General features: G+C 46.4%; 2 protein-coding genes across 3 annotated transcripts; one reads left to right on the top strand and one right to left on the bottom strand.

Moving 5' to 3' along the window:
* Positions 1 to 201: 201 nt before the first annotated feature.
* nomo (nodal modulator) lies at positions 202 to 17,462 on the bottom strand. The gene is made up of 47 exons (XM_029850760.1): positions 17,277 to 17,462; positions 16,517 to 16,775; positions 16,266 to 16,414; positions 16,014 to 16,169; positions 15,759 to 15,844; positions 15,531 to 15,676; positions 15,320 to 15,467; positions 14,936 to 15,118; positions 14,711 to 14,856; positions 14,284 to 14,398; positions 14,044 to 14,141; positions 13,645 to 13,828; positions 13,438 to 13,568; positions 12,724 to 12,879; positions 12,559 to 12,637; positions 12,300 to 12,482; positions 11,059 to 11,283; positions 10,523 to 10,612; positions 10,396 to 10,441; positions 10,190 to 10,290; positions 9,235 to 9,341; positions 9,078 to 9,150; positions 8,522 to 8,674; positions 8,260 to 8,397; positions 8,083 to 8,172; positions 7,891 to 7,996; positions 7,662 to 7,812; positions 7,387 to 7,564; positions 6,951 to 7,092; positions 6,737 to 6,868; positions 5,624 to 5,760; positions 5,447 to 5,534; positions 5,163 to 5,226; positions 4,970 to 5,065; positions 4,663 to 4,884; positions 4,465 to 4,547; positions 4,234 to 4,393; positions 4,020 to 4,146; positions 3,816 to 3,929; positions 3,585 to 3,712; positions 3,333 to 3,474; positions 3,121 to 3,204; positions 2,344 to 2,454; positions 2,171 to 2,272; positions 1,971 to 2,090; positions 1,790 to 1,882; positions 202 to 1,720 (listed from the first exon to the last, which is right to left on the bottom strand). Exons 1-47 carry the CDS (start codon positions 17,290 to 17,292, stop codon positions 1,589 to 1,591), a joined length of 5,970 nt encoding a protein of 1,989 aa, XP_029706620.1. The 5' UTR covers positions 17,293 to 17,462; the 3' UTR covers positions 202 to 1,588.
* On the top strand, positions 16,636 to 25,346 carry tmc5 (transmembrane channel like 5). Of its 2 annotated transcripts, none has more exons than XM_029850758.1 (21): positions 16,636 to 16,790; positions 18,268 to 18,465; positions 18,782 to 18,993; positions 19,156 to 19,218; positions 20,012 to 20,128; positions 20,211 to 20,313; positions 20,532 to 20,613; positions 20,686 to 20,946; positions 21,408 to 21,550; positions 21,623 to 21,767; positions 21,911 to 22,063; positions 22,234 to 22,400; positions 22,701 to 22,776; positions 22,863 to 22,960; positions 23,034 to 23,129; positions 23,213 to 23,288; positions 23,673 to 23,806; positions 23,894 to 24,067; positions 24,142 to 24,220; positions 24,309 to 24,395; positions 24,476 to 25,346. In XM_029850758.1, the coding sequence occupies exons 2-21, from the start codon at positions 18,392 to 18,394 to the stop codon at positions 25,016 to 25,018; spliced, it is 2,883 nt and encodes a 960-aa protein (XP_029706618.1). In that variant the 5' UTR covers positions 16,636 to 16,790; positions 18,268 to 18,391; the 3' UTR covers positions 25,019 to 25,346. The 2 variants fall into 2 exon arrangements, with proteins under 2 accessions (XP_029706618.1, XP_029706619.1); XM_029850759.1 differs by lacking the exon at positions 16,636 to 16,790 and adding an exon at positions 17,753 to 17,901.
* Positions 25,347 to 25,413: the final 67 nt, after the last annotated feature.

The raw sequence follows: 25,413 nt of genomic DNA, 5'->3' as shown, positions 1-25,413 counted from the left end.
ACTTTTTACAGTGTTGGCATCTTTTACCTTTTCCCAAGCGTCACCTGTTGAATTTTACCCTGAAATGTCCGAAACGTTTCATTCAAAGGGCCCAGAAGTCGATTTCTGACAGAATAATGCGCATGTTGTTGATTTGAACCCTTACTGACCGTGTCTAATCTTACGCTGCCCCCTAGAGGCGCAAACACAAAACAACCAGTATTTTGTTCCAGTCAAACTTTTATCAGGGAAGAAAAAGAGAATCTGACTGATTGAAATGACACATCAGCCCCTCCCAAACCCAAAGAATTCAATTTTCTCTTATGGCAGCACAATAAACAGAAGCCGTTACAGCTTTCCACAACTCATCCATGAGCAAACAACAGAAGATAATTTGGATCTTTTTTTTTTTTTTCAGTGCATTTTAACACATTTGCGATTAAAACAGACTCAATATAACAACCTGGGCTCATTTGGGATTAACTCAGGGATACAAGACTCATATTTTCACTTCGAATCACTTTTGTACGGTAAAAAAGAAAAAGAAAAAAAAAGCACAATTTTGGACGATGATGTCATCAACCACTCAGATTAGATTAGGAAAAAAAAGTTAATAAGTTAGCTACCTGTTAACAGCCCCTACCCACCCTGCCTAAAAAGAAAAAGAAAATAATTTTCACAGAGTCTTGACATTGTCGACTGATGGAGAAACGTTCATCACTCGGCAGCATTTTAAATCCTCAGTGTTCCAGCCACCCTGATGGGATGGAGCTGACCACTGCTCACATGTGCTGCGTCTTTGCTCGGCTGACGGCCGCGGTGTAAACCGCCTGTTTTTGACGGCAGTTCCGGCTCATTCCAGACCTCTGGGCTCAAACGAGGCTCACGAGACTTGAGGATGAGTGATCTCGAGTTGGAGAAGTAAAAACCGAATAAAACTGCAGCGTCATGGGAATAAGCCAGAAATATGACTAGTCCAGAGAGAATGAGCTAACACTGCTAGCCAGCTCTGCTTTGGGTGGTTCAAAGCTGATTTATTGCTTTCAACCTGCCAACAGATGTCATCTCCCCCCCTCAGTGGGAATTCCGTGAAACCTCGGCTGAGGGAAAAAATAAATAAAAAAATCTTACTGGCTTTTACATGAGAGACAGTGAAGGTCTGTTTTGTCTGAGTTGATTCCAAAGCTGGTAAATTAAAGACGTATTTAATCATAATTGCCACATTCACATTAAAACCGACACCAAAAGCATCCTGGTGCTGTCAGACAGTAATTATAGACAAAACTGGCTCAAATTCGATCGCAAATATGAAGGAACACTCTAGAAAATGATTCAAATCTACACAAAAACAGGAAGTCGCCCTGGAAAAATGTGAACTTTCCACCTGGGGGGTCTGGATGGCCGATGAGGTGATGGTAATGCGTGCTGAGCGGTTGGGGTTGGGCTCGAGGCCAAGTCACAGTTGAAGAGTTCACAGGGGCCCACGATTAGCCACGGCCACCCTGATATTAAAAGGTCTCTCTTGTTAACCAAAATCTACTCAGCTCTTCTCCGAGGCTGGAACCCTGGGTGTCGTGCGCAGAGCGGTGGCGCGAGCTCCAGCTGCGATTCATGTGCGTCTGGCTTTCTGTCTCTTGGCCTGACGTTTGGCGTCCTCCAGAGCGGCGCCGTCTCCGCTGGCTTGGGCCATGGTCCTCACGCCCTGGATGCGACTGGCCGCCTGCAGCAAGAGGGGGATCACCTGCGCCACAGAGGCGGGGACATGTGACACCAGCCGAGCAGCAGGCTCACCTCTGAGACATTCAAGTACCTTCTCGTGGTTGTACGCAGCCAGCAGGAGCAGCAGCGTGAGGGGAAGAGCGATGTAGGAACCCTGGGCCACGTCCTGGTCAGGCACTTTCCGCTGTTGGACCGAACCACAATGTGGGAGGAAAGTCATGAGAATCGAGCATTAATTTGCTCCGAGTGCTGCTTTAAAACATCAGTCTCACAGTGGGGTTGAAGGTCAGGGTGATGTGCTTGTGGTAGCCGCTGGAGGTGAAGGTGACCTGGGGTAAGGTGAAGTCGTACTGAGTGCGGGACAACGTGGAGTACAGCATCAGGACGAAGGTCTGGGGAGCAAACACAACAACGTTACAGCCAGTGGCAGCGGGCCGTGGGGACACGGCCGGGGCCGAGCGTCATTGGGTACCTCTCCGTCTCTGTCCAGAGGGGGGAAGTGGAAGAAGAGCGACTGTCCCAGAGAAACACTGTGGATGGGGTTGTCCGGGTTGTCGCTCCTGTACAGCTTCACCTGGACGGGGGGAGGGAGGGCGTTTAATAAAACCAGCGGCTGTCTGGAAAGGACAAACGGGAACGACTTACTGATAGTGTTGGCAGATATTCAGGAGACGTGTGGACATTTCCGCTGAGGTCAAACTGACTGATCTGCCTGAAGGCGATGATGTTGACCCCCTCGATGTCACTGCTGCCCACCTTGGAGGAAACACAGATTAAGGACGCGATAGAAACGTGGCCCTGTGGCGCAGCAGAGGTGAACAGTGGGTAAAGCTTCGTAAAAGTCGCACAGCGGGATAATAGCTGGAGAATTAAGTGGAATTAAAGCATTCCCTGCCTCGCTGGAGAGATTAGAGGCCCCGCACTTTTCAGCAGAGCTAAAATTATGAACAGAGGTTTAAACTTGCAGCGGGATTATAGCTGCTTTTGTTCTGCGCACGGAGAGAGCGCATGTGATAAGGCTGCTGATAGGGTGTAATCACGGGGTTCCCACAGTTATTTGAACAATTCAATTACAAAAGTTTGCAGCACCCTCCTTCAAGTCAGAGGAACTTTCCAGAACTAACGAGAGGAGCATTTATCTGACTCCAGCCAAGCAGCCATTTCCCATTCCCAAATGTGAGCCTGCGCTCTCTCTGCAAGTCCTGTGCGTACAGCTGAATATCTAAATTCTCCTTTCTTCACAAGGACCGGCCGTTTGGGTATTACCACATATCGCTTGGATCCTAAGAAAACTCGACCCCCCTGGGTGCGTCGGGCAAAACAACAAGAGCTGAAACTGTGAAGCATCTTTTTAAAAGCCACAGGATTTCTGCTGCCCAGAGGATTGTGCTCTGAAGCCTCTGAAAGCTGGATTAGGTTTACCTCTACAGATCGGTGCTGCGGCAGAGCCCTCTCTATGTGGTCGTTGCCTTCAGCTCGGAGCTGGACCAGATACTTGCAGCCCGGCTGAAAACAAGTGTGACATCTGTTAAGAATTCCCTGAAACACCAACGTCACAAAAGCTTTAACTCTTGATGTTAGCGATGCTTAGCGAGGCCAGGCCGGTCAGGTATCCGTAGGCAGCAGGTGCTCACCAGCAGCCCCCTGAGTCTGAAGCGCCCCTCCTCGTCGGTGACGGTGTCCTCGCTGTAGAGGCTGCACTCGTCCTGTCCCACCGCCTCCACGGCTACGTCTCTCTCCGCGTCCCCGCTCAGAGACTGCACCGCTCCGTAGCAGCTGCAAGAAACCCGCTAGCAGATATTTGCAGGTCCAGAGCGATTTCTATGTCCTTAAACGGTATTCTTGAGCGAGACGGCGCTGAAACGGGCGCTACGGGTTCGTCATACCTGTAAGCGGTTTTGATGCCAGTAACATCGATGCTGAGACTCTGGCCCTCCTCCACTGTGATCATTTGAGACGCCGGCTCGAAGCGGAACTCCTTCATCATTGGTTTGAAGTAGTACTGACCAGGGCTCTGAGGAGAGGGAACGTTCATCAACTCAGACCTCAAGAAATAAAGCCACGATTGTGCAAATTACAATATTGACCACAAAATGAGGGATTTACTGGACGCCTACCAGGTTGTTGAAGGTGAGCAGCCCGGTATCCTGGGTCAGCAGGTTGGAGCGGAACTGTGCTCCACTTAAAGACAGGAGGACACCAGCGAGGGGGACGCCGTCCTCGGATTTGATCTGCGTCGCACAAGAGGGGGGGGGTGTGGGTTATAGAACGCTTCCACTAAAAGACTGAGTGGTCGATTCACCGTGAACACCCAGACGCACCATGAAGGTGACGCCGGCCAGAGCGAAGGCTTTGAAGTCTCCTTGGGTTCCCTCCACGGGACTTAACACGAAGCCTTCTTTGCTGGCGCCGATGTCGTACTGCCGGTCACTGTGCAGCGGGCCCACGCTGTCAGAGTGGAGTCAACAGAGGACTTTAGGGTCACGTCGAGAGCGGCCATTTTTAAGACGATGTCATTTGTTGAGTGACACCCACCTGTACGCTCCCAGCTCATTGGTGGCCACAGTGATCAGCGGCGTGCTGGATCCCCGCTCGCTGATGGAAATCTCCACGCCTTGAAGCTCGGGTGTCACTTTGCCGGCGAGAAAAAGTCCCGCGCGGCCAACAATTTCCACGAGCCTCCCCGGACACGACTCTGCCGAGAGAGGGAAGCTTTACTGGTCTGTTCATCTCAAGAGGTACCGTCATACATGTGAAGGAACTCACCTCCAGTGATGGTGGCCTCGACCTCGGGAGGATAGAACAACAGCTCCTTGGAGGAGGGAGTCACTGTGATCTTCTCTCCAGCTCTGCAGACACAACATCGTTACGAAACGGCGGCGTTTGGTACCGGCGATCTGTCTAAAAACAGCTTTTACTGCCAAGCAAGAGCTCAGCTGGTGGGGCTCGTGCGGTGGTTCTGACCTGGCCCAGTGGGAAAAGTCATAATGGAACGGGCCTGTGAGTTCATCAGCTTTCTCCTGGATGGGGGGGCCGTCGTCTCGGGCTCCTCCGTCCTCTTCGGCGGCGCGGCGTTCGCGTTCCTGGCGGCGCATATCGATTTCATGCAGCTGCTGCTCGTGTCTCTGTTCCTCGAGGCTGCGCAGGGGGCCCAGCACCAGCGCCGGCTCGCTCTCTATCGATGATCTTACACAAGGGAAAACAAGAGAAAACAGATTTAGCGTTTGCATGATGCACTAAAAAAAGCGGAGGCAGACGGAGTCCTCAGTACTTGATGGTGATGGTCACATCCAGACGCTTGTCTGTGGTGATGATTCCCGTCATGTGGTGCCGCACTGCGGTGAGGGTCAGGATGCTGGGGGCTGAACTGTTGCACCACGGTTGGATATCGTCAGAGGGCACCGTCAAAAAGTACCACGGTCTTTTGATCCAGGAATAAACAGAGGCAGCAACTCTTTACTTACGTGTCGTACGTGTAGAAGTCCTGTTCGAACTGATGGCAGGAGCGAGGGGTGACTTTGTAAACACCTGGGCGAGCCAGAGGAACATGATTAATGGCTTTGTTCCAGTTTTATATTTAAGCAAGTCACACACACACACACAGACACACACACACACACCTACTTACCTACCTTTTGGCTCTCAACAGTGAATTCCACCAAGGGAACAGTTGGCTCATTTTTCCTTTAGTAGCTATGCTAATAGATGCTATGTTTAGCTAATGAGAGGTCAGGAGAGACATGCTCACCAGGCTTGGAGAGGCAGAAACGGTTGACTCCCTTGGAGAGGTTGTACACGCCCACGTTTTCAGGTTTGCTGCCATCTTGGAAGAATTCCTACGTGGGAAAACACTTTTGGTTTAAGCTTGAATAACAGAGATGGATTTGCTGCCGTGATTTGGTGCCTGTAAGAAGACATTACTGACCAAAGTGATGGCATGAGAGAGGGAGCAGCGGAGGATGTAGCCAATCTGTCTAAACTCGACCCCCAAGACGTCGGCGTCCAGGACGTCCACTTCCACAGACTTATGCTTCCAGCACCATTCCTCATGAGAAATACTCACTGAGGGGTTCACATGATGAGGGAAAAGAAATATATTTGGGTCAAAAAACAAAACAAACAAGTGTAAATACAGTGGTAACCACTCAGAAATGCTTCAAATCATGAATAATTAGAAGAAATATTAATAAACAGCCATCCTGTGATAGATGAAAGCTTTTGGACAGCTACTCTGATGCTATAAACACCTTAAAAACTAATACATGTCAAATTTAAGTTGATGATCATAATTTGAACTGTTGGATGGTGGATATTAACGCCCACAAAATAAAGGGACTGAGATTTAGTGACGTCTAGTGGCATTAACACAAAAAGCCCCTGAAAATGCCTCCATAATCATTTCCAGTGGTACAACATTAATAAATACTGGGGCTTTAATTAAGTCTACTACTATTCCACATCACATCACAGATGTAACATCACGTTACTATCTGGGTAAAGAATCCTCCAGGATTTTAAACTTTACAAAAAACAAAAGAAAAGCATTTCCACCACATGAGGCTGGGTAATTTAAATCTGTGGACGAAATGTTCCTTCAATTCGAAGATGGTGCTCAGCTGAAGAAAGTAAACTTGCTGCACTGCTGGACACAGTCGATACCGTCGGAGTAAACAGGCTTCAGATGCTCGCTGTGCAGACAGCTTGCGGGCACACTAAACAGACTGTGGCTATTGAACAGAGAGCAAGATGGATGTGGCACCAGAAGGCGCGGAATCTCTGCCAGGATAACGTGGAAGTCCGGAAAGCTGCTGCTTAATACCAGTTTGGATTAGCAGCTGGTAGCGACCAATTCACTTCCTGACAAACATTATGAAGGAAAAGGTGCGACTTCAAAACAGAAACGTGCAACGGAGAGTCAAACTAACATCTGCCAACGTTACTGTTACACCTGCAGCTGTTAACAAGCATTATTTCAGAATATAGAGCACGCAACAATAATCATCACGGGGAAGGAAACACGCCAACCAGGAGTCCTGACCTTTGTATTTCCCAGGCAACACGTTGTCAAAGGAGAAGCTGAGTGTGTCTCCACTGCCAGGTAAGGTCACCGACCTCCTCTCTCCCTGCCGACTCACCGGCTGGAGAGTCACTGACAAATCATCGCAGGACGCTGCAAGACATGAAGTGTGTTTACAAGGAAATAAGGAGAGGAGCAGACGCGTCTGTGTCTGGACAGGTGAGCGAACCCTTACCCAAACAGTGGACTTTTCCAGAGACGGAAGCCATGAACTGGGTGAAAAGGAGGTCTGTGAGGGGCCGGTCCACGAGGGACACCTGCAGCTCCTGAGGCTGCAGGGCCAGACCAGCTTTCATCTCTGACTCAGGGAGAGAGACCTGAACACACACGGCTGCAACCATCAGAACGCCGCTGATAACGCGCCTCAATTAATCACTGCAGAGTGATTATGTCATAATCATACAAACGTCATCACTTTATGCAACAAAAATGACTGAGATTAAACATTTTGGGATGCAAGTTTTGGTTCAAATTAAGATAAGATAACTTCCATATTCAAGGGGACAACAACATTTATTCTGTATAATCGACTAAATGTGAAGGTCTTGGTGATTTAAGTCAAAGCCTGTGGGGTAAAACGTTCTACTTCAGTGAAAATAAACCCAATTTACATGGACGCTGTAGTCTCCAGGTTTGGCCTGAAAGCAGAAAACTCCCTGCGGGTCGGACTCCACGGTCTTCCTGGAGGTCTTGTCTTGGTCCTGGTGTTTCAGAGTCACTTTATAGCGTCCCTGCTGCTTCATGCCCTCAGGCAGGCGGCTGAGAGAGATCTGCCCGCAGACGCTGAATCTGTGGAGAACCCACATCAGTTCATGAATCAGAACTGGAGCTGGAGAACGAGTGAAATCAGAACAAAGGTGGCGCTCAAACACCAGGCAGGTCGCACCCTGCTGTGATGATGTCGGGAAGCTGGGGGGTGCTGGGCGCAATCTTCACTGTGATTGGCTCGAAGAACATGAGCTCCTTGTTGACACGGATGGTGTAAGTGCCAGCTGTCATGTTCTCCAACCTGAAGGAACCATCTTCTCTGGTGGTGACTGGGGGAGAGAACAGCGCCATTAGGCCCGCCGTGCACGGATGGTGCTTCCACGACGCCGCCGCCCGGCTGCAGTTACCTTTGATCTGGTTGTTGATGGATACCGAGGCATCCGGCACCCCTTCCCCCTCCGGGCCGTGGAGAACTCGGCCCGTCACAGAAAAGCCCATGACGCGGAAAATGGGCTGGACACAACCGAAGGGAGTCAGCAGCACATTTCAACAGCGCCTCGAACACAACCAGATCGACACGTGCATGAGAAACGCCTCACCTCCAGTTTCAAACTGTTGTGTTCCACTTTGAAATCCATCCTGGAAGGAGCAACATCAAAGGTGATCCTTTCCCCCCTGTAGAACGGCACCTGAATCCGAGGCAGAGTCACCAAGGTCACGTGATCTGGGTGGTTTTTTAACAAGGCTCCGAAACTTTTAAAATGAGGACAACTGACCACGGTGTACTCGCCGCTGGCCAGTGATGGAAAGGCGAAGGTCCCGTCATCCTGAGAGAGAGCGCTGCAGATGTAGCTCAAAGAGCTGTCCCCCGAGTCGGCCCTTTCCACTGGTGAAGCGTTACAGCCACTCACGTCCTAACAGCAGAGGCAAAGAACTTAGTTTTGGGGTGACACAACCCTGATGATGTTCAAAGAACACTAAAATGTGACCATTAATAAAGTCGTTCAATGTCTTTACATGTGTCGAATATTTCCCGACCTCTTTCTTGACTGTGGCAGAATACAGCAGGAAGGTGACCTCCTTCATGGGCTCTCCATCACTGCGGACCTCCCCGGTGACATCATAACCTCCAACGACCAGGTGGTCGGCGGCTGGGGCATTGGCGTTCGAGACGTACACAGAGGTAGCGCTCTATAGGAGGAGGTCAAAGGTCATCAGGTAAGTCAGATTTAGAGTTGGACGAATGGGAGCGTCAGCAGCAGCACAGACACTATTTATAAATCTAATTTATAAATTTTCCCCAGGATCCACTGCTACTGCTGATCCAGAGGATTGTAGTTGGTTATTATTCCCTTCTGTCAATCTTTTATTAACTATTAAAAAGATAAGACATTGGCTTTTACGGAAATATCACAAGGGAGCATTGAACTTTTTTCATTTGAGACGCTCATTTATCAAAAGACTTTCATAATGAAAAATGATATACTTAAACTAAATAAATTTAAAAATATAGTACACGGAGTTCAATCAATATACCTCTGGAACGTTTACACTACTGACTCAGGCCCGGTAAAACTGAGGTAAGAACGCTCACCTTCTCCAGGGTCCAGGAGGGATGGGCAGCCGTGATGTCATAATTTCCAGGCAGAACTTGGACAAAGGTGTATCTGAGAGAGAAAAGGTAAAAACAGGTCAAAGTGTGTTTATACTGGAGAAACACTGGTCAAGCCACACGTCTGGGAGCCGCTTACTTTCCTCCAGACTGTGTGACGACACTCTGGAGTTTTTCCTCTGTTCCCGCTCGGGTGAGTAGGACTTCTACTCCGGCCGGACCCAGGAGATGGCCTTTACTCAGAACCTGTGCAACAGAGGCCCACATCAGTATCTTCAAGGGAGCGATGATGATGATGATGAAGGGCTTATTAGTTACCTCAGTATAGCAGAGATTAGGATTAGGGAAGAGCTGTCATTATTTCACTGCTAAGAGTTACGATAACGCACTCAAAGGAGCATCTGAGGTTTTGGATCAAAGCCTCAGGATGGCTCCTAAACCTCGAGACTGACTCAATCAAATGTGATTTTTCCACAAAAGGTCATCTTTGATTTTAACAAGCATAGCAAAAACAGCATCTCAAATGTGATCACTGCCTCAGATTTGTGCCTCTTTTTTAAAATAACGTAAATCAGCAACGGGTTGAATGTATTGAAGAAGTCATGATTTATATTATAGTTCGTAGTTCGTATTCAATTAAATGCATGTTTTTGATTGACACAAATATACACGGAAAATAAATTATTTGACAATTTGTTTTCAGTGCAAAATAAACGTATTTCTAAAAAAAATCTTTTAGTACCAAACCTTCGCCCTGCGAAATACAAAATAACAGATAACAATAGAAAGCAGAAGATTTCTGGAATATTGCATCTAGTGCAATTACAAAAGTCCACCATCAGAACCCATCAGTCCACAATGGGCTCCAGAGAAAGTGCACCAGCAGAGAGTACAATGCACTCCTTCCAGCCATGTGTTCATTTTTCCAATTAAATAGTTATTTTTGCAGCCTTTGCAGTTTTTTTCTCAGGTTAGTCGGGGGCAAAAAAGGCAAAAGAGCCATACGTGCACACGATTTCAAACAGAAACAGCCAATCAGGTAAGAATACAGGGTCTTCGAGATAAAATAAGAGAAATTCTTTCATAACCCTTACCGTTCCTGTGACCGAAAAGCCAGTGAAAACAAAATTGATGTCCTCTTCTTTAGTGCAGATGTCGCTCACTCCATCCACATGCAGATCAACGCTGGTCGGCTCTGATGACGGTGGGAGAAGCAATTAGAAAAGAAAGGAACAGCAGCAAAGACATTCCAGGAATTATTATGTAATTATATACAAAGATGGAGATAAAACAATCATACCAAAACTCCAGCCGAGAGGAGGCTCAATTTTCAAAAGAAAGTCTCCCTGTGTTGGGCAAAAAAGGGTGCATTGTTCATAGAGATTACTAAAAAAAAAACCCAAACAAGCACTATAAAACTCTCATACCTTGTCATAGATTGGTATCATAAAGTATCCGTTGATCGGGGCACAATCCGTTTGATATTTCAAGGAACCTTGTTTGGTGTACAGTTTAATCTGTGAAAAAACACGCACCTATTAAACTCAAATACAAATTTAAACGGTATGCTCGGTCTAGAGACGCTTTCACCAATTAAACTAGTAATCCCGTGAAGTCCTGAACGGGGATTAACATTTATCACTTCATGTTTATCAGATGATTAAGTTTACGCGCCATGCGTTAGACAAATAAAGATATTAATGTAAATGTATTGGAAATAAAACGTCACCGGAAGCAGAAATGTTTAACCTGACAAGACAGCTAAATACACGTCTCACAGGAGCTTAAATGTAAAATACATGTTTAAATTCAAGACTGACAAATAGAGAATAAAAGATCATTAACTTATTTGCTCGTTGCTTAGTTAAAATGTTCATTTAACCTCCAGTTTAGCTTACTAGCAGACAGCAAACCAGCTAGCCATTAGCAAGCTGCTAACCAGTAAGAACGTTTGCACTCTCACCTCAATCAAAGAATAATTGATTTCAACATCGGATTTAACAAATCCCCCGCAGGCCACTACAATATCATCGGAGGACGCCGTCATAAACTGTGAATAGGTGATGCATAAGAGCACCCATAGGGCTCCGAAATCCGCACGAATTGTAATTCTCAACATTTTAGCCGACTGATCTGTCGCTGACCCGAGCAACAGCACGCTGCCTCCGGTTCCGCACCAGCTGAGCCGCTGTCAAAAAGGGGGCGACAAAATCGTAGTAGCGACCCCTGTTGGCAGGGAGGTAGTACGACCGCACTGCCAATTACATTACTATATTTATTTTACCAGAAGTCTTTAATTAAGTAATTAAGTAACATTCTGATTGCCGGTAAAGGAAAACATAGCAGAATTTCAGAATCAATTCGAATAGTTATCATATATTTAATGTGTGTGCAATACAAAAACAAATCAAACAAGAGACTAGTTATTCAGATAACTATAGCATAAAGAACATCCGAGCAAGTTTACCAAACAATCAAGTCTAACGCCATAGACGAAGCACCGCTTCTTCTTCTGCGTCAATAAAGGAACTCGTTCCTCAGTACACACGCCTAGAGCGCCCTCTTGTGGTCGTCAGTGCACATGCCTAGAGCGCCCTCTGGTGGTCGTCAGTGTGAAAATAACGAACATGTGAAATTCTGTAATAATGTATTTATTTAAGTCGCTCCGGAGTACAAGTCGCACCCCCTGACAAACTATGAAAAAAAGTGCGACTTATAGTCCGAAAAATACAGCTTGAGCTTTTGCCTTAGTGTTGTACAAATCACAAAATATGTTCATGTGGGGAAAAAAACGACAGTTACAGTTCTGCATTTATGTATTGTGCATTATTGTGCAACCTCAGAAAGGACACATGCTGCACAGTCCCCTGTAAACAAGTTTTAACGGCTGCTAATACATGTAAAGTGCATACAATTCCAAAAGTTTTGCAAAATTCAGTAGTTAAAACAGTGTTATTTTAGGTTAAAGCTTACACAACTCTGACAGTATCGAAATATATGTGCATTTTGGGGTCTTATTAGTGTTTACAATAAAACTATTAATTACCAGAAAAAAATAATGTATAATAAAAGTCCACAGAAGCTCCCAAGTTTTTCCCATCAAAGGTAAAAAAAACAATACAAAACACAAATATGTGGGAGACCACAAAAGTTTGTCCCACTGAATATCTGTCTGCTCCTGAGACGTGTAACTGCTCCTCACACGTGTGTGGCGGAATCAGGAGTCGGGTGTGCCAGGAACAAACGTTCGTTGAAATTGTTGGAAAAGCTGGTGTGATAGCTGGAGCTGCTGCTGCTGCTGCGTGGGTTCGACACCGGAGACCTGACAGCGGCGACCTTCTGCGCCTGGCACAGCTTCTGGATGAGGAAACGCTTGTCACGGCCCTCCTGTTGGACAAGGATGCCACAGATGCTGAATTCTGGTAATAAAACGTGGTCAATGCAAGGCCTGAGAAAACCCCACCATGACGAGCTGCTCCCTCAGCTGGTTAATAACTCTCTTATGAGCCCCGGCCAGCGCGATGACATAAAACATGGCCAAACTGCAGAAAGAGTGATGAGAAGCTTGTAACAGAAAAATTTTTGAAATGCTTGATCGTGATATAATATGCAAACAAAGGATAAGTACCATGTAACAACAAAGAAGGAGACAGCGAAAGCCTCCGATGAGAGAGCGTTGAGGAGTGATTGGAGTCCCTTAGGTAACTCCGATACTGTAGTGGGCAGCACCTCCCATGAAGTGGTGTAGTTTACAAATGGTCCACATGCCTGAGAGCAGTTGAGACTGGGTAGTGACAAATGTGGAAAAGTAAATGTTGACGCGGGGAAGAAAATGACAGATGTGAAGTTTCTCTCATATGTAACAGAAATCAAAAAGAAACTCCTGACAAAATGATCTATCTGAGATTAAATGACTATTCAACTGGAAAATAATCAAGAAACATCCACTGTTCAGCACAGCAGGCTAAATATCAGGGTGCCAGAAATGTGAATAATGACCTGGGAATGATGTGTTATTGCATTGGACTTATTTTGAACCTTAGGGTGTGATGATTTTGTTAACTGATGTTGAATCAGTTCATATTTCTCCATATTAACAGTTTATGACCTAACTTGTCTCACTGGATTAATAACAAAGACGCGGTTGAAGAAATCAGCCCTAGTTTCTATGCAACAGTGCCACCTGGTGGTACAATCTCATGTCACAAAATGCTGAAATCAACCTGAACAGAGTTCCAATAAGTTTCTAAACATCGAACAATGGTTGTTTGCTAAACCTTACTAACAATCCTAACTTGATAAAAATCTGTTTTTAAAAAATTAGACCAAGATCGAGACTCACTGAGCTACGCTGACAATGACCGGTAGGCAGGCCAGGGCAAGTCCGATCAGCAACACGCCCAAGAAGAAGAAGTGGGAACTGGAGGCTCGGAAGGGACGCGTGGCAGGACGACAGTTGTTTATCAGTGAAACCTGACAGAGACGCAACAACAGTCAAACGCCGACTCCAGACTGTTCAAAACTGAGCGCACGGAAAAGGAAAACTCACCTTCTTTATATAGAAGATAAAAAAGTATTTAATGGTGCAGATGGCAGGCAGCATCGGACTGTAAAAAGTACCGATCCAGCAAATCGTCTGACCGTAGACAATCTCCAGCACGTTCTGAGGAATGGCGAACTCCTGCTGTCCCCACCACTTGGCCAGCCCACAGTCACAGTGCCGCACGATCAGCCTGACGACAACATGGAAAAAGACTTCAGGAACAAAGACAGAGGCAGACGGCCTCCAGGTTTGACCAGAAGTACGGCCAGAACATCACTCACACAGGTGTCTATACACAGAACATATGAATAAATCTACATATCTGTTAGCGTGCTGCAACATTAAGCGGAATCATCACAGCAGCTACACACGACAGCCGACCAGGCTGACTAGTTAAGATCTTACTTTCTGGGAAATTCTACAAAGATGGTGGCGGCAGCAATTATGATGAAGTCAAAGATGGTGAGCTTGTACATCTCCTGGCCCACGCGGGTCTCCCAACACTGTCGGTAGAAACAAGCGTGTATTCAGCCCCGGAGAACTTCACTGGGGATGAGCTTTACAAGCCCTCATCAGCACTCATAAGAGATGGATGGTATCAAAGCTGCACTGGTTGTTGTACTTGGACGCAGGAAAAGGCCTCACAGAGTAAAGAAGGTGGTTGTAACCGCAGATGCAGGATTCCTCTTTACATTTGGTGATCTGGGACCAGAGAGAGAAGAGCAGAACCCCAATGCTGGTCAACCGCATGAACACGCACCTGTGAAGACATGAGGGAAGGAAACATGGTCAAGGGTCTAAATCAATGCATTTAGCTCGGGATCAACTCTCACTTCTGTCAATAACAGCAATTTTATTGGCAAATGTGCCAAGGAAATATAACCAAAGAGGGTTTGTCTGCCTAAAACTGATTAATTAACATCTGAATGTTCTCTGTGCTGATATTCAACAAGTCGTCCCAACATTGTTGCTTCGGTATCAACGTTAAAGCTAGAACGTCTGATTTTGTGGCCTTGTAGGGGGATGTATAACTTTTATAAAGTTGTTTAAAAGTGCGGATCCTCAAAAGCACCTCATGAGGGTGAAGCGGATCTCAAAGGCTGGGGAGTAGTCCTCAAAGCTGATAATCACAGAGAAGAGGAGGGGCGTGATGAAGTTGGCCATGGTGATAACAATTGAAGGGAGGTACTCATAGATGAGATCCACCAAGAAGTTCTCCTGTAGGAAAGAAATATCACACAGATGCTTCTTGGAGGGTGGTCAATGATTAGCGGAGCGTCTAAGCTAGCTTCCCTACCTTTATGTTATTCATCTGTTCCTGCTGGGAGAAGATGGTGGCCATATAAATGCTGTAGAAGCAAGCAGCCAGAACAGCGATGACAAAGAGGTTAAGGAGGAGGCGGATGAGGTAAATCCGACATTTCTCTTTGCGAGTGCGATCTGCTATTTTCTGCTTGATCCTCTCCTCCTCCAAATCCGTCTGGGGAGAACATGACATTCTAAAATGAAGCGTGTCAACATTGGATTTAAATGTTCGCTGGAGAGACAAGAACAGCCTGTGAGAGCACCGATGAATAGCTTACACCTCACATAAGAAAAACACAGACAGAAAAAAGTTTTGAGCGATCATCTTATTATTTTACCCTCACCAACGTCTATTGGATGGACGGTGGTAATTTACCCTGAGCTCATACAGCAAACTGCTCCTCTTCAGCTTGGCGGCGTTCTCGTTGGTGATGCAGAAATCCCAGCCAGCAAAGATCTTGTTGCAAAAGCTCTGGAAGCGATCCGCATCCTGAACCAGGTTACGCTTGAATCCCGTGGCCGACCTTGGAGAATCACCTCAATCAGACGCTGATCGGCCCAACTGGGGGTTTTGCCATTTCTGCTACCTTTTCACGATCCAAATGAGACTGAGGAACAGATAGGCCACAGTCACCAGGAGGTACGCCAGCGCCAGATTGTAGGTGGCGTTCGGAAAGACGATTTTGTCAGCTCTGTAGTAGCCGTAGAAGAGATAGGTCTGCTCCAGGAAGCCCTGCAGGGTGGGATCAAAAGGTGGGTGAGAAAAAGGACGTTTGTTTTCTGCTCTTATTATTGAGAAGAAAAAAAAGGCTCACCCCACCGGACAGCAGGTCTGCAATGTGCTCATGGAAGATGACCAAACCTCGGCGAGCACTGCTGGGATACACGCTGCACGCGCTTCCTACAGTGAAAGGTTTAAACCTTTGGGTTGCCTTTTTGTCGAGATCAACGTAACTGCACGATCACTATTGAAGACACTGATTGGGCTCGAACGCTACTCAGCTGTTAGCAGGAGGGAAAAAATAAGAGTCCCTCAGAAACTAAATTTAGAAAAAGGGGAGCTTCCTCACCATCATTTTGATTGTAGCTGATGTTTCCCGTGGCGTGCGGGGCAGCTATGATGGGCAGCATGACGAAGCTGAACATGAGCAGGAAGATGATCAAGTTTAGCATGACCAAGAAGCGCAGGAAGGAGAAGTACGACTGGATCCCCGTGCCGAACATCCCTGTTGAACGTAAAGCAGGGAGAGGAGTTCGGTAAACACCCAATCGCCCACGAGAGATTCACCGCTGATGCTGTGGACGAGGTGCCGTTCCCTCACCCTCTATCAGGTGGATGTCGCTCCTCCAGAGCTTCACTGAGTCCAGCCATTCTCCACCATCTTCCTTGAACCTCCTCAGAAACCTGCGGGCGCTTCGCCTGAACTGGCTCCAACTGCTGAGCTCTTGAGTTTCAGCCAAGCGCCGTGTACTGGCAAGAACAGAGAGTCCGAATGGATGAAGGGGAACTCTAACTTTGGATAAAATTTAAACCTCCCCTTTTGGCAATGTTTTACAGTCAAATCTGTCTCACTTGTCGCTGCGCTTTTCGGCCATTGGCTTGGCGAGCTCACGTATGGGTTTCACCTCCAGCTTCTGTTTCTCCTCTTGTCTGCTGATGGTATTCGGGACCCATTTTCCACTACCAGACGAGCCAAGACGTCCTCTGCTGCTGTGTCTTCGCTTGCTGCCTCCAGCCGATGGCTTCCTGCGGTACAGCAGCGACTGGTAACTGGGCAGCTGGTCCAACAATGGATTACTGGTGACTGGGCTGTTCCGATCAGTGTAGAAGACTTCAACAAGAGAAAGTATGTAAGGATTCAGACTGCTTTCAAGAAGACATTGTTGTAGTAGAATATGGTTTCAATGATCGTTCTCAGTGGAAGCTACATGGTAAAAATTGTTGGGAAATTCTTCCAAATCCTGTCACACCAATAGATCCAGGTCCCACGATCTAACCATACTTCCTCAAATTTAGAATTAAACACTGTAAATTTGGAACCGTTATGCATACCATTTATTTCTGAATTTTTCAAACTGCATGTGCATCTTTTTTTATTTTCACCATCATTCTGGGGATTTACAAGCTGCAACTTTTTCGTTAAATAGCAAACAAAAGTCAGCAACAAAAACTTCTTTGGCACGATAGTTGTCCAACTAGAATCGAGCAGGCTTTTAAAACTAATAATAAAGAAATAAAAAACTTGTGTCAGCAGCGTAGTTATTAGCATTACCTAGCTAATACACAACTTTTAACCCGTTACAAAGACCGTATAAAAACATCGCAAGTTTACCTGAGTCGACCTCCATTGTTGCCGGTTCTGGCCAAATCCCAGATGTGTTGGTGTATTCCAATATTCCAATCGAAGAACTATTTACCGAAAACAGTTGTTTAACAACGGGGCAGTGGCTGCTCTGTTGTCAGGAAGATGACACTTTTTCCCAAAGACCAACTTCCGGAGTGACAGAAAACCCAGCTCTTCCAGCTGCGGACCGCGGAAACTACAAACCACGCCCTCATCACGAAAAGGGGGTTGGACCGGGAGTCTTTTAAACATCTATGATTGGTTGATTTGGACGAGGTCTCAAGCCGTAGGGGGCGTGGTTTGTGTGGCCTGCCACACCCCATTACTTAATTACATCTATCTATCTATCTATCTATCTATCTATCTATCTATCTATCTATCTATCTATCTATCTATCTATGAATTTCTCCATCTTGAGCTTGTTATTTAAATCCGGCCCTCCCTGCTGTCACTTCTGGGTGTAATGGCCATATTATTAACATGTTCTTTACACCTGCTGACACCTGCTGTGGACTTTTACCTCAACATATTACCGGTAGTTCAGAGTAGCTTCCTGGTAGGAGGCATATTCACTTAGCCTATAGCGGTGCAGCATGCGATTGATCACCCCTAGGTAACAAGTTTTGTTTCTTTTTTCATAATGTAATTTTAGATATGTAATTATAGTGGGAGAATTTATAGTATACATTATTTCTGTTCCCAGTGTGTTAGGCGTTGTTAATTTGACAGCAGTTTTGAGTAAATTGCTCCTGTGTGCCTCAGTGGCGCTGTTATGAGAACCATGGATCTAAGCGATCATAGAGAAAGCTAAAATTACACTTAAATTAATCATGTGCAAATGGGAATAGAAGATCGGATTACACTTCTGGTGCCCCACACAATGTAGATGTCACTCACAGCACAGACGGAAGCCTGAACACTTTTTTCTGGCTGGAAATCAGAAGTCTAATACAGCCGGTGCTTAACTTTTCCATGACAGCTTCGCACAATAGCACACTCATGAATCCTGGATCTGGACTATGTAAACACCACATCGGGCACCGACCGTGAACACCAGGGCTGAAGGATCGTTGATGCTTTAAAACACCACTTTAAAGGACCTAATGTCAAAGTCCAGCAGTGGAGGGTTCCTCAACTTCGCCTATCATGACAGCGAGACCCTGGAACTCGATAAAAGGTTTGTTGAGATTTAATGGCAAAGTAATAATAATAATACACTTTAGAACTTACAGCAATTGGATATATGGATGTGAGTAAATGTAATGATATACAGTGTGTGACAATACAATCATTTGTGTGTGTGTGTGTTTCTCTGTGTATAATACAGTAAGTCATATATAATATATGAATTACTGTATTATAACTCCTAGTTGGATTTGTTTTAGGATATTACACACTCCAATATCTGTTTAACAGAGAAGTGTTATAATTAAGCGTGTCCACTAAAACTTTAAAACATTACACTTCTACATCTGTCTCTTATCTTTTCCCAGATTTCCCAGCAAAGGCCACCACACCAACCCTTATGAAAGGGACATCAGGGCGGACTCGCACCACTCATCGAACGACCGAGCTGGCGGTGGTGGCGGCATAGCAAATGCAGCGCTGCCCGGCTGGCAGCACGATGGCTGGAGGGGGGGAGAGAGCATTGCCATGAATCTCATCTCAAATCAGAGTGGGAGTCCTTCATGGCACCACAATCACAGTAATTGGATCGCATACCTTGTATATAATTGTACACACACACACACACACACACATATATATATATATAAATATCCCCTGTGATGTACAGGGAGCACAATTAAGTCACGTGTCCTTTTGGCTCAACTGTGTTGCTAAGTGACACATGTTGGTGTGTTCTCAGGTCACACTACCTTTCAAATCTCCACTGGCTCTGGAAGTGTTCGACTTCCTTCTTCCTTTACAGGTAATGTTTAAATGACTCGCACTCTGCTCTTTTCTATGATATATGTGCCTCTGCTGTTGTACCCTTGTAAAGGCAGACAGAAACTGAAGCGTACACATGATATCATTGAGGTTTGGATGAGACATTCAACCAGAGTCTTGGTTAATCAGCAACATGACCAGGAAGTCACCTGGATGACAGATGCGTCATTGATGCTCCAAAACAAGTTGAAACTTTTCTCTGCTGAGTTTGCGTGTTCTCTCCATGTCTGCGGTGGTTGCCCCCGGGTACACTGGATTCCTCAGGACTACTCTAAACTGACATTAGGTGTTAAGTGTGAGTGGGTGTCTGTGTACGTCAGCTCTGCAATGAGCTGGAGCCTTGCCTTGCTAGCATAGGCTCCACCCCCACCACCTAATGAAGGGATAAAACGGTTAAAAATGGATGGATGGATGGATGGATGGATGGATGGATGGATGGAGGGATGGATGGATGAATGGAGGGATGGATGGAGGGATGGATGGGGTCATTCATAGAGACTATCAATAGCAGCAAACTCAGATGGTGAAAGTGTTTTGGTTCATGTTCACCGTCCCCAGACGATGATTTTGAATCCTGAAATCTAAAAAACTACATATTGTTAATCATTCATTGCTGTCATTAATGGATTATAGTTTTGGTTACTGGACAGGTTGAAACTAGGCAGAGTAATGGTAGCAACCTAAAACATAACAGCTAACTCTTTCCTGGTTCTGTGTTGTATTTTCCTTTCATTCTTTGAGGATAAAATGAAATAAATGTTGTTTTCCTTCAGGAAACATGAGCATGAGATGGAGAGGAAATACGACGAGAAGAATGAGCGTGCTTCCCGGCGCTGAGACGCCCCCCCTGGCTCCCACAGAGGACGCCCTCCAGAAGGAGATGGAGACGGGTATGAGTGTTTCGAGGTGTCAGACTATTAAAACTGGCGCGAATAACAGAGAGATCCTTGTTTCTCACCTTGTGCGTGACAGAGGAGCAAAACCTGGTCAAGGACCTTGTTGACATGTCAACACGGGAACGGATTGATGCCATCCGGGACCTGCCAATGAGCTTTCAAGAGAAGAAATCTATTAGGTGCGTTTGACAGACCATTAAAGATGATGTGGATTCTTTTCAGCGTTATTGTGGTCGCCGCGCCCTGCTGACAACCATAAAACTCTGGTTCAAAGGTGCAAAAGAAGGCAATTAAAACTGATTAAGAGTGGCTTTTCTAACAGTGCAACATCTCACATAAATCACCAGAGAATACTGCTTTTATAATCCACTCCTGGATCTCTGTATTTACCCCACAGGAACCAAGTACTGGCGTTTAAGTCTGCAACCCAGTCCCACCACTTCACCTGCTTCAGAGATTTCTCTGAGAATGTGTCGGTGGTGAGTCTCCACTCGGCCGTGCAGCAAAACGCACTGCCGCTGTGCAAGTAAAGAGCTCGGCGGTTCTCTCAGACTCTCCGCAGGTGGGGCTACGCTTTAAGGTCAGCCAGGCAGACTCTGCAGCTTTGGCACGGCACCATGAAGGAGATAGGCGGCAGGTTCGGCACCAGCGTCCTCACCTACTTCCTGTTCCTCAAGTGGCTCCTCATGTTCAACGTCGTCTCGTTCCTGATCAACTTTGGGTTCATCACCATCCCACTGCTGGTTTATGACCATTCGCCCAACATTCCTGAGGGGGTGAGCTTCAGGGGCCTGGAGCTACTGACTGGAGCTGTAAGTGAGTCTCATCCTTCCGGCTGACTTGATCGCCCCCTGGTGGTCGATGGAAGTAGAACAACAATCACGCTCAACATTATCCAGCTTTTTTGAGTGGCGGGTCATACTTTTGACGTCCTGAGCCTGGACGGACCAGATATCAGTGACATAATAGCACCATTACACCCCTGCAACTGTACCTCAAATCCAACTTTGAAAAACACAGTCCAAAAAGAAGGAACAACATCTCAGGAGCTATCTTAAAGATGTCAGGAGCCATCATGATTGATGTGGAGGGTTCATCTTGCTTCTGGCCATTATAAGATCTCCCTAAATGCAACATTGTGGATTTGTAATTTTAGAATTTCTGTTATTGCTGCTCTTCAGATGTTACATTAGGATTCAGTTCTAGGGGAACGCAGTTTCTAGTAACGATGCTGCCTCCTCACTACTGTGGAAATCCTTCTCCTGACCTGCAGGGTTACTTCAACTACAGCGTCTTGTACTACGGCAGCTACAGCAATGAAACTTTGGTGGGTCTGGTGGCGTATGACATGAAGCTAGCCTATTTCTTCACCATCTCGCTCTACATGGTTCTGTGTGGCATTGCTCTCATCTTCAGGTAGGTGCGGTTTGCTTTTACATGGACGTTGTTCTTGATTGGAATTTTCTCAGCCATGTCCGTCCTTCTCAGCATGGCCAAGTCCTTCAAGAAAAATTACGTGCTTGCTGACCCGGCGTCGAACAGCGCGTGGCAGCTCCTGTGCACCTGGGATTTTAGCGTGACCAATGAGCGAGCCGTCAAGCAGCGCAAGAACAACCTGAGTGTTCAACTCAAGGTGAGGAGTTTCACAGCTGCCTCCTGGATTCTATCATTTGGTTCCTACTTTCCCAAATGTAACCACCCAGGTGTCATTTCCTGAAGCACCACGTGACCTTCGGTTTTCAATATTCTTGGTTTTTACTTCCATCGTCTTTCCAGGAGTCTTTGTCGGAGGGAGCCCAGAAGGAGATGCTGACCCTCTCTGAAAAGATGAAGCATTTTGGGGTTCATCTGGGTTCCTGGCTCCTCTCCACCGGCCTGGCCTTTGGCTGTGGAGCCGGCATCTATTTCCTCTGCCAGTATGAGCAGCAGGTGCTCACGCTCATATGAGTTTTTTGTTTACTTTGCAAATGATATGATTCCACTTTATTGTTTGGTTCCTTCTTTATGAGCTCAGTCATAGCTCAGACTACTCATTGACGGATCCCAAATATTAGACCAAAGTGTTTGTCCATTGCTGCTCTTCTCTCCCTCCATCATAGAGTACAACAGATGAGTCCAGCTGGACTCCGCTTCAGGAGGCTCAAACGCTCCTGGTTCCCTTCATTGTGTCTCTGATGAACCTGGTGGTCCCGCTCTTCTACGCCCTCTTCAAAAAATTTGAGGTGTACTCCAGCCAGCGCAAGCAGATCTACGCCCTCGTGGTGAGGTGAGGGAGTAGGAAGGTCACCGGGAGGCTGCTCTAGAACACGGAGAACCAGTTCCTGCTGTAATCTTAGAAAGAAGGAGAAAGGCTTTCGCTGATGTGTTTAATGAGGCAGCAGACCTTTCTGGCTGCCCCTTCATTATAGGCTTTTGCTTTTCAAGTTAATATTAATGAAGTTCAGTAATAGCATTTAAATGTAACTATTCAGGTGAGATGGAAATTAACTTGATTTTAATACATTTTGCTATAATGACATCATGCTCAGGACATAATAATGCTGTATTTTTCCCTCCATGTCAACAGAAACGTGTTGTTCAAGATGTCCATCCTGGCTGTCTTATGTTATTATTGGATGCATGTTGTGGCCAAGAAGTTTTCTGTATGTTCCTCTTTAATTTCCAGTCTCTCACCACATTTGTTTCTGCTTCATTCTGCTGTGGTAACTGCTGGGTGTGTTCTCCACAGTGCTGGGAGTCCATGGTGGGACAAGCTCTGTACCGACTGGTCTTTTTTGATTTCCTGTTCCTACTGTTGGGCTCCTTCTTTGGAGAGTTTCTCAGCAAGTGGGTGTTTTTTTTGTTAATGGTTTAAAGGTTAATGCTCCGATCAGAAATCATCATTGTTTCTCTTCTACAGCCTGATTGGGCGAAAGCTGCTGCCGAGTTTGGGTGTTCCGGAGTTTGACGTGGCCCGAAATGTCTTCGAGCTCATCTATGCTCAGACGCTGTCCTGGTATGGGCTACTTGACCCTACAGCACTTCCTGTCGGGCTCTAACGCTGTTACAGGTTCATTTTTCTGCCGTTTGTCTGAGCAGGATCGGGATCTACTTCTCTCCACTGCTGCCGGCCATCCAGATTCTCAAATGTTTCATCTTGTTTTATGTAAAGAAGGTAAATCCACGTGCGTCCCTGTTTCAGATGCCTGAAGTGATCGTGTTACCCTGTTTGTACACCTGCTTTGAAAAATTAATTGGAGCGCTATTATATAACTGACAGCTCTTCAGGGAGAGCCAGGCGGGACGTTTGGTCTCACAGAAGTTAACCTTTAGGTCCCATTAAACTAGACCACACTCATCCTTCCCTGAAGGGTAAAATAAAAGGCCTTTGGTAACTGGACCCAGACCGGGTTTGGTGTTGTTGAATATTTCATGAACTTTGCGAACGTCTGCCTAAAGTGTTGCCATTTAATCCTCTGAGGAGACGTCGGCCACAGAGAGTCGTGGGGCTGATAGTCAGATTGAAATGTAAAGTTTGTGCTTCATGATTGATCTCAAGGTCAGCCTGGCTCAGAATTGTCAGCCCCCACAGCGAACAGGGAGGGCAGCTCAGATGCAAACCATCCTCATCGCCCTCCTCTTCTTCCCCTCTTTTGTGGGAGCTCTATCCATCGTCGCGTACACGGCCTGGAGGTATGACGGCGCGCTGTAGCCTCTTTTTAAATCCCACCGAACAGGCTGCGCTCATTAGTCCTCCCCTGGTTTTGTCCTGCTCTGCAGCTTGACCCCATCAGAACAGTGCGGTCCGTTCCGGGGGCTGAACAACACCTTCAGCGCAGTCGGAGCCTGGGTAGAGGATCTGCAGCAGATCCCCGGCTCTCAGTGGGCCGTCTGGATCTATCACCACGTCATCAGAAGCGAAGTCTTCTACTTTTTTCTCGCACTCATTGTCATGTAAGTGCACGAACTGTCCATTTTTCTGTACACGTGGTTGTCAACATGTAGATAATGACATCTTTGCTCCTCAGAATTATTATATACATCTTCTGGCAAGTCACTCAGGGCCGCAAGCTGCTTATTGCGCAACTTCGACAGCAGATCATTAATGTGAGGGGTTTCATCTGCATATTTCGGTGAAAGGTTTTGAGTGATGGTCTTGCCTGTCTTCCTCATCCTCTCTTCTCTCTCTCATTAGGAGGGGAAAGACAAGTCTTTCTTGCTCGATAAGCTCCAGAACCTTCAGAAATCGAACCAATATGTCAAGCAAAAGCATCCAAATAAGGTTTGTCGTGGAGGGTTTGATGGTGGTTAATGAAGGCCTAAGCTCTGTTGTGTACATAATTCTCCTTCCTGTTTTGTTAGCGCACCAACTGGCGTTCCAAGGACCTCCCCAAGGGTGATCAGTCTGAGGCCATGGCTCAGGCTTTCCTGGCGAAGCAGATGTTTGAAGAGGAGGAGGAGCGAAGCAGCTCCGGTGGAGTGCCCGTTCCCGCCGACATCCCCACCTCGAGCGCTCTGCTTCAGGCCATGCTAGCTCGTCAGAGAGCTGAGAATGGGGAGTTCGAGGTGCATCGGATGCCGGATATGCACCTGTCGTCCTCCAGCGCCATCGCACAGGCCATGCAGGCCAGACAGGCCTCCCTGACCCGAGAATCCGATCAGGACTACAGCGGGACAGGTTTCTTTGGTGACACATCCAGCGCTGTCGCGCAGGCAATGCGAGCCAGACAGACAGCAGAGGACAGCCTGTCGTACTCTGGCTCTGATGTCATGACGCAGGTCATGCAGGCCAGGCAGCGAGCAGAGGAAAGTCTGCAGGATTCTGCTCCTGCGGGTCCCAGCGCTTTGATACAGGCGATGCTGGCCCGGCAGCAGGCCCAGAACGAGTATGACGACGGTTATTAAGCTTAAACAGAAGTGAAAGATAATCAAAGTCACAGTAGAACTCAAAACTGATCAGGGGTCAGCAAAGAGGAATTGACAAATGCACAAATTCATAAAGAAATTATGTCTATAGCTATAACTGATCAAGGGGAGAGTGCAGGTCCACCTCCTCAAACACAGTGAGGTAAAGATAATAAAAATTCAATGTCCCTAACAAATAGATACCATTACATTAGGACATGGTGCCATTTATAAACCCATTTTTAACTATAATGTATAACTTTCTTACTAAAATATGTAAATTATCTTCTGATATCCTCTTCTATATGGACAAAATAAAATCTAAATACACAAGAAGATGATTTTTCTGAGTTTTTTTGGTATTTGGGTTATGAGATGTTCTGAAAAGTTCATTC

Source organism: Takifugu rubripes, chromosome 17 (assembly GCF_901000725.2).
Source record: "Takifugu rubripes chromosome 17, fTakRub1.2, whole genome shotgun sequence".
In the NCBI taxonomy this organism is placed as follows: Eukaryota; Metazoa; Chordata; class Actinopteri; order Tetraodontiformes; family Tetraodontidae; genus Takifugu; species Takifugu rubripes.
The sequence above is the reverse complement of the archived record's forward strand: the minus strand, read 5'-3'. Positions and strand labels throughout refer to the sequence as shown.

What these genes read in the sequence shown, in the direction of transcription:
- nomo (XM_029850760.1), bottom strand. An exon ending in TTATCTTCTATATAAAGAAG is followed by an intron (nt 13,569 to 13,644) that starts GTGAGTTTTCCT and finishes CGTCTCTGTCAG; the next exon opens with GTTTCACTGATAAACAACTG. An exon ending in TCCTTCTTTGTTGTTACATG is followed by an intron (nt 12,638 to 12,723) that starts GTACTTATCCTT and finishes CTCTTTCTGCAG; the next exon opens with TTTGGCCATGTTTTATGTCA.
- tmc5 (XM_029850758.1), top strand. Translation starts at nt 18,392, where the DNA reads ATGTCAAAGTCCAGCAGTGGAGGGTTCCTCAACTTCGCCTATCATGAC. An exon ending in TGGAGCTACTGACTGGAGCT is followed by an intron (nt 20,947 to 21,407) that starts GTAAGTGAGTCT and finishes CCTGACCTGCAG; the next exon opens with GGTTACTTCAACTACAGCGT. An exon ending in ACCTGAGTGTTCAACTCAAG is followed by an intron (nt 21,768 to 21,910) that starts GTGAGGAGTTTC and finishes TCGTCTTTCCAG; the next exon opens with GAGTCTTTGTCGGAGGGAGC.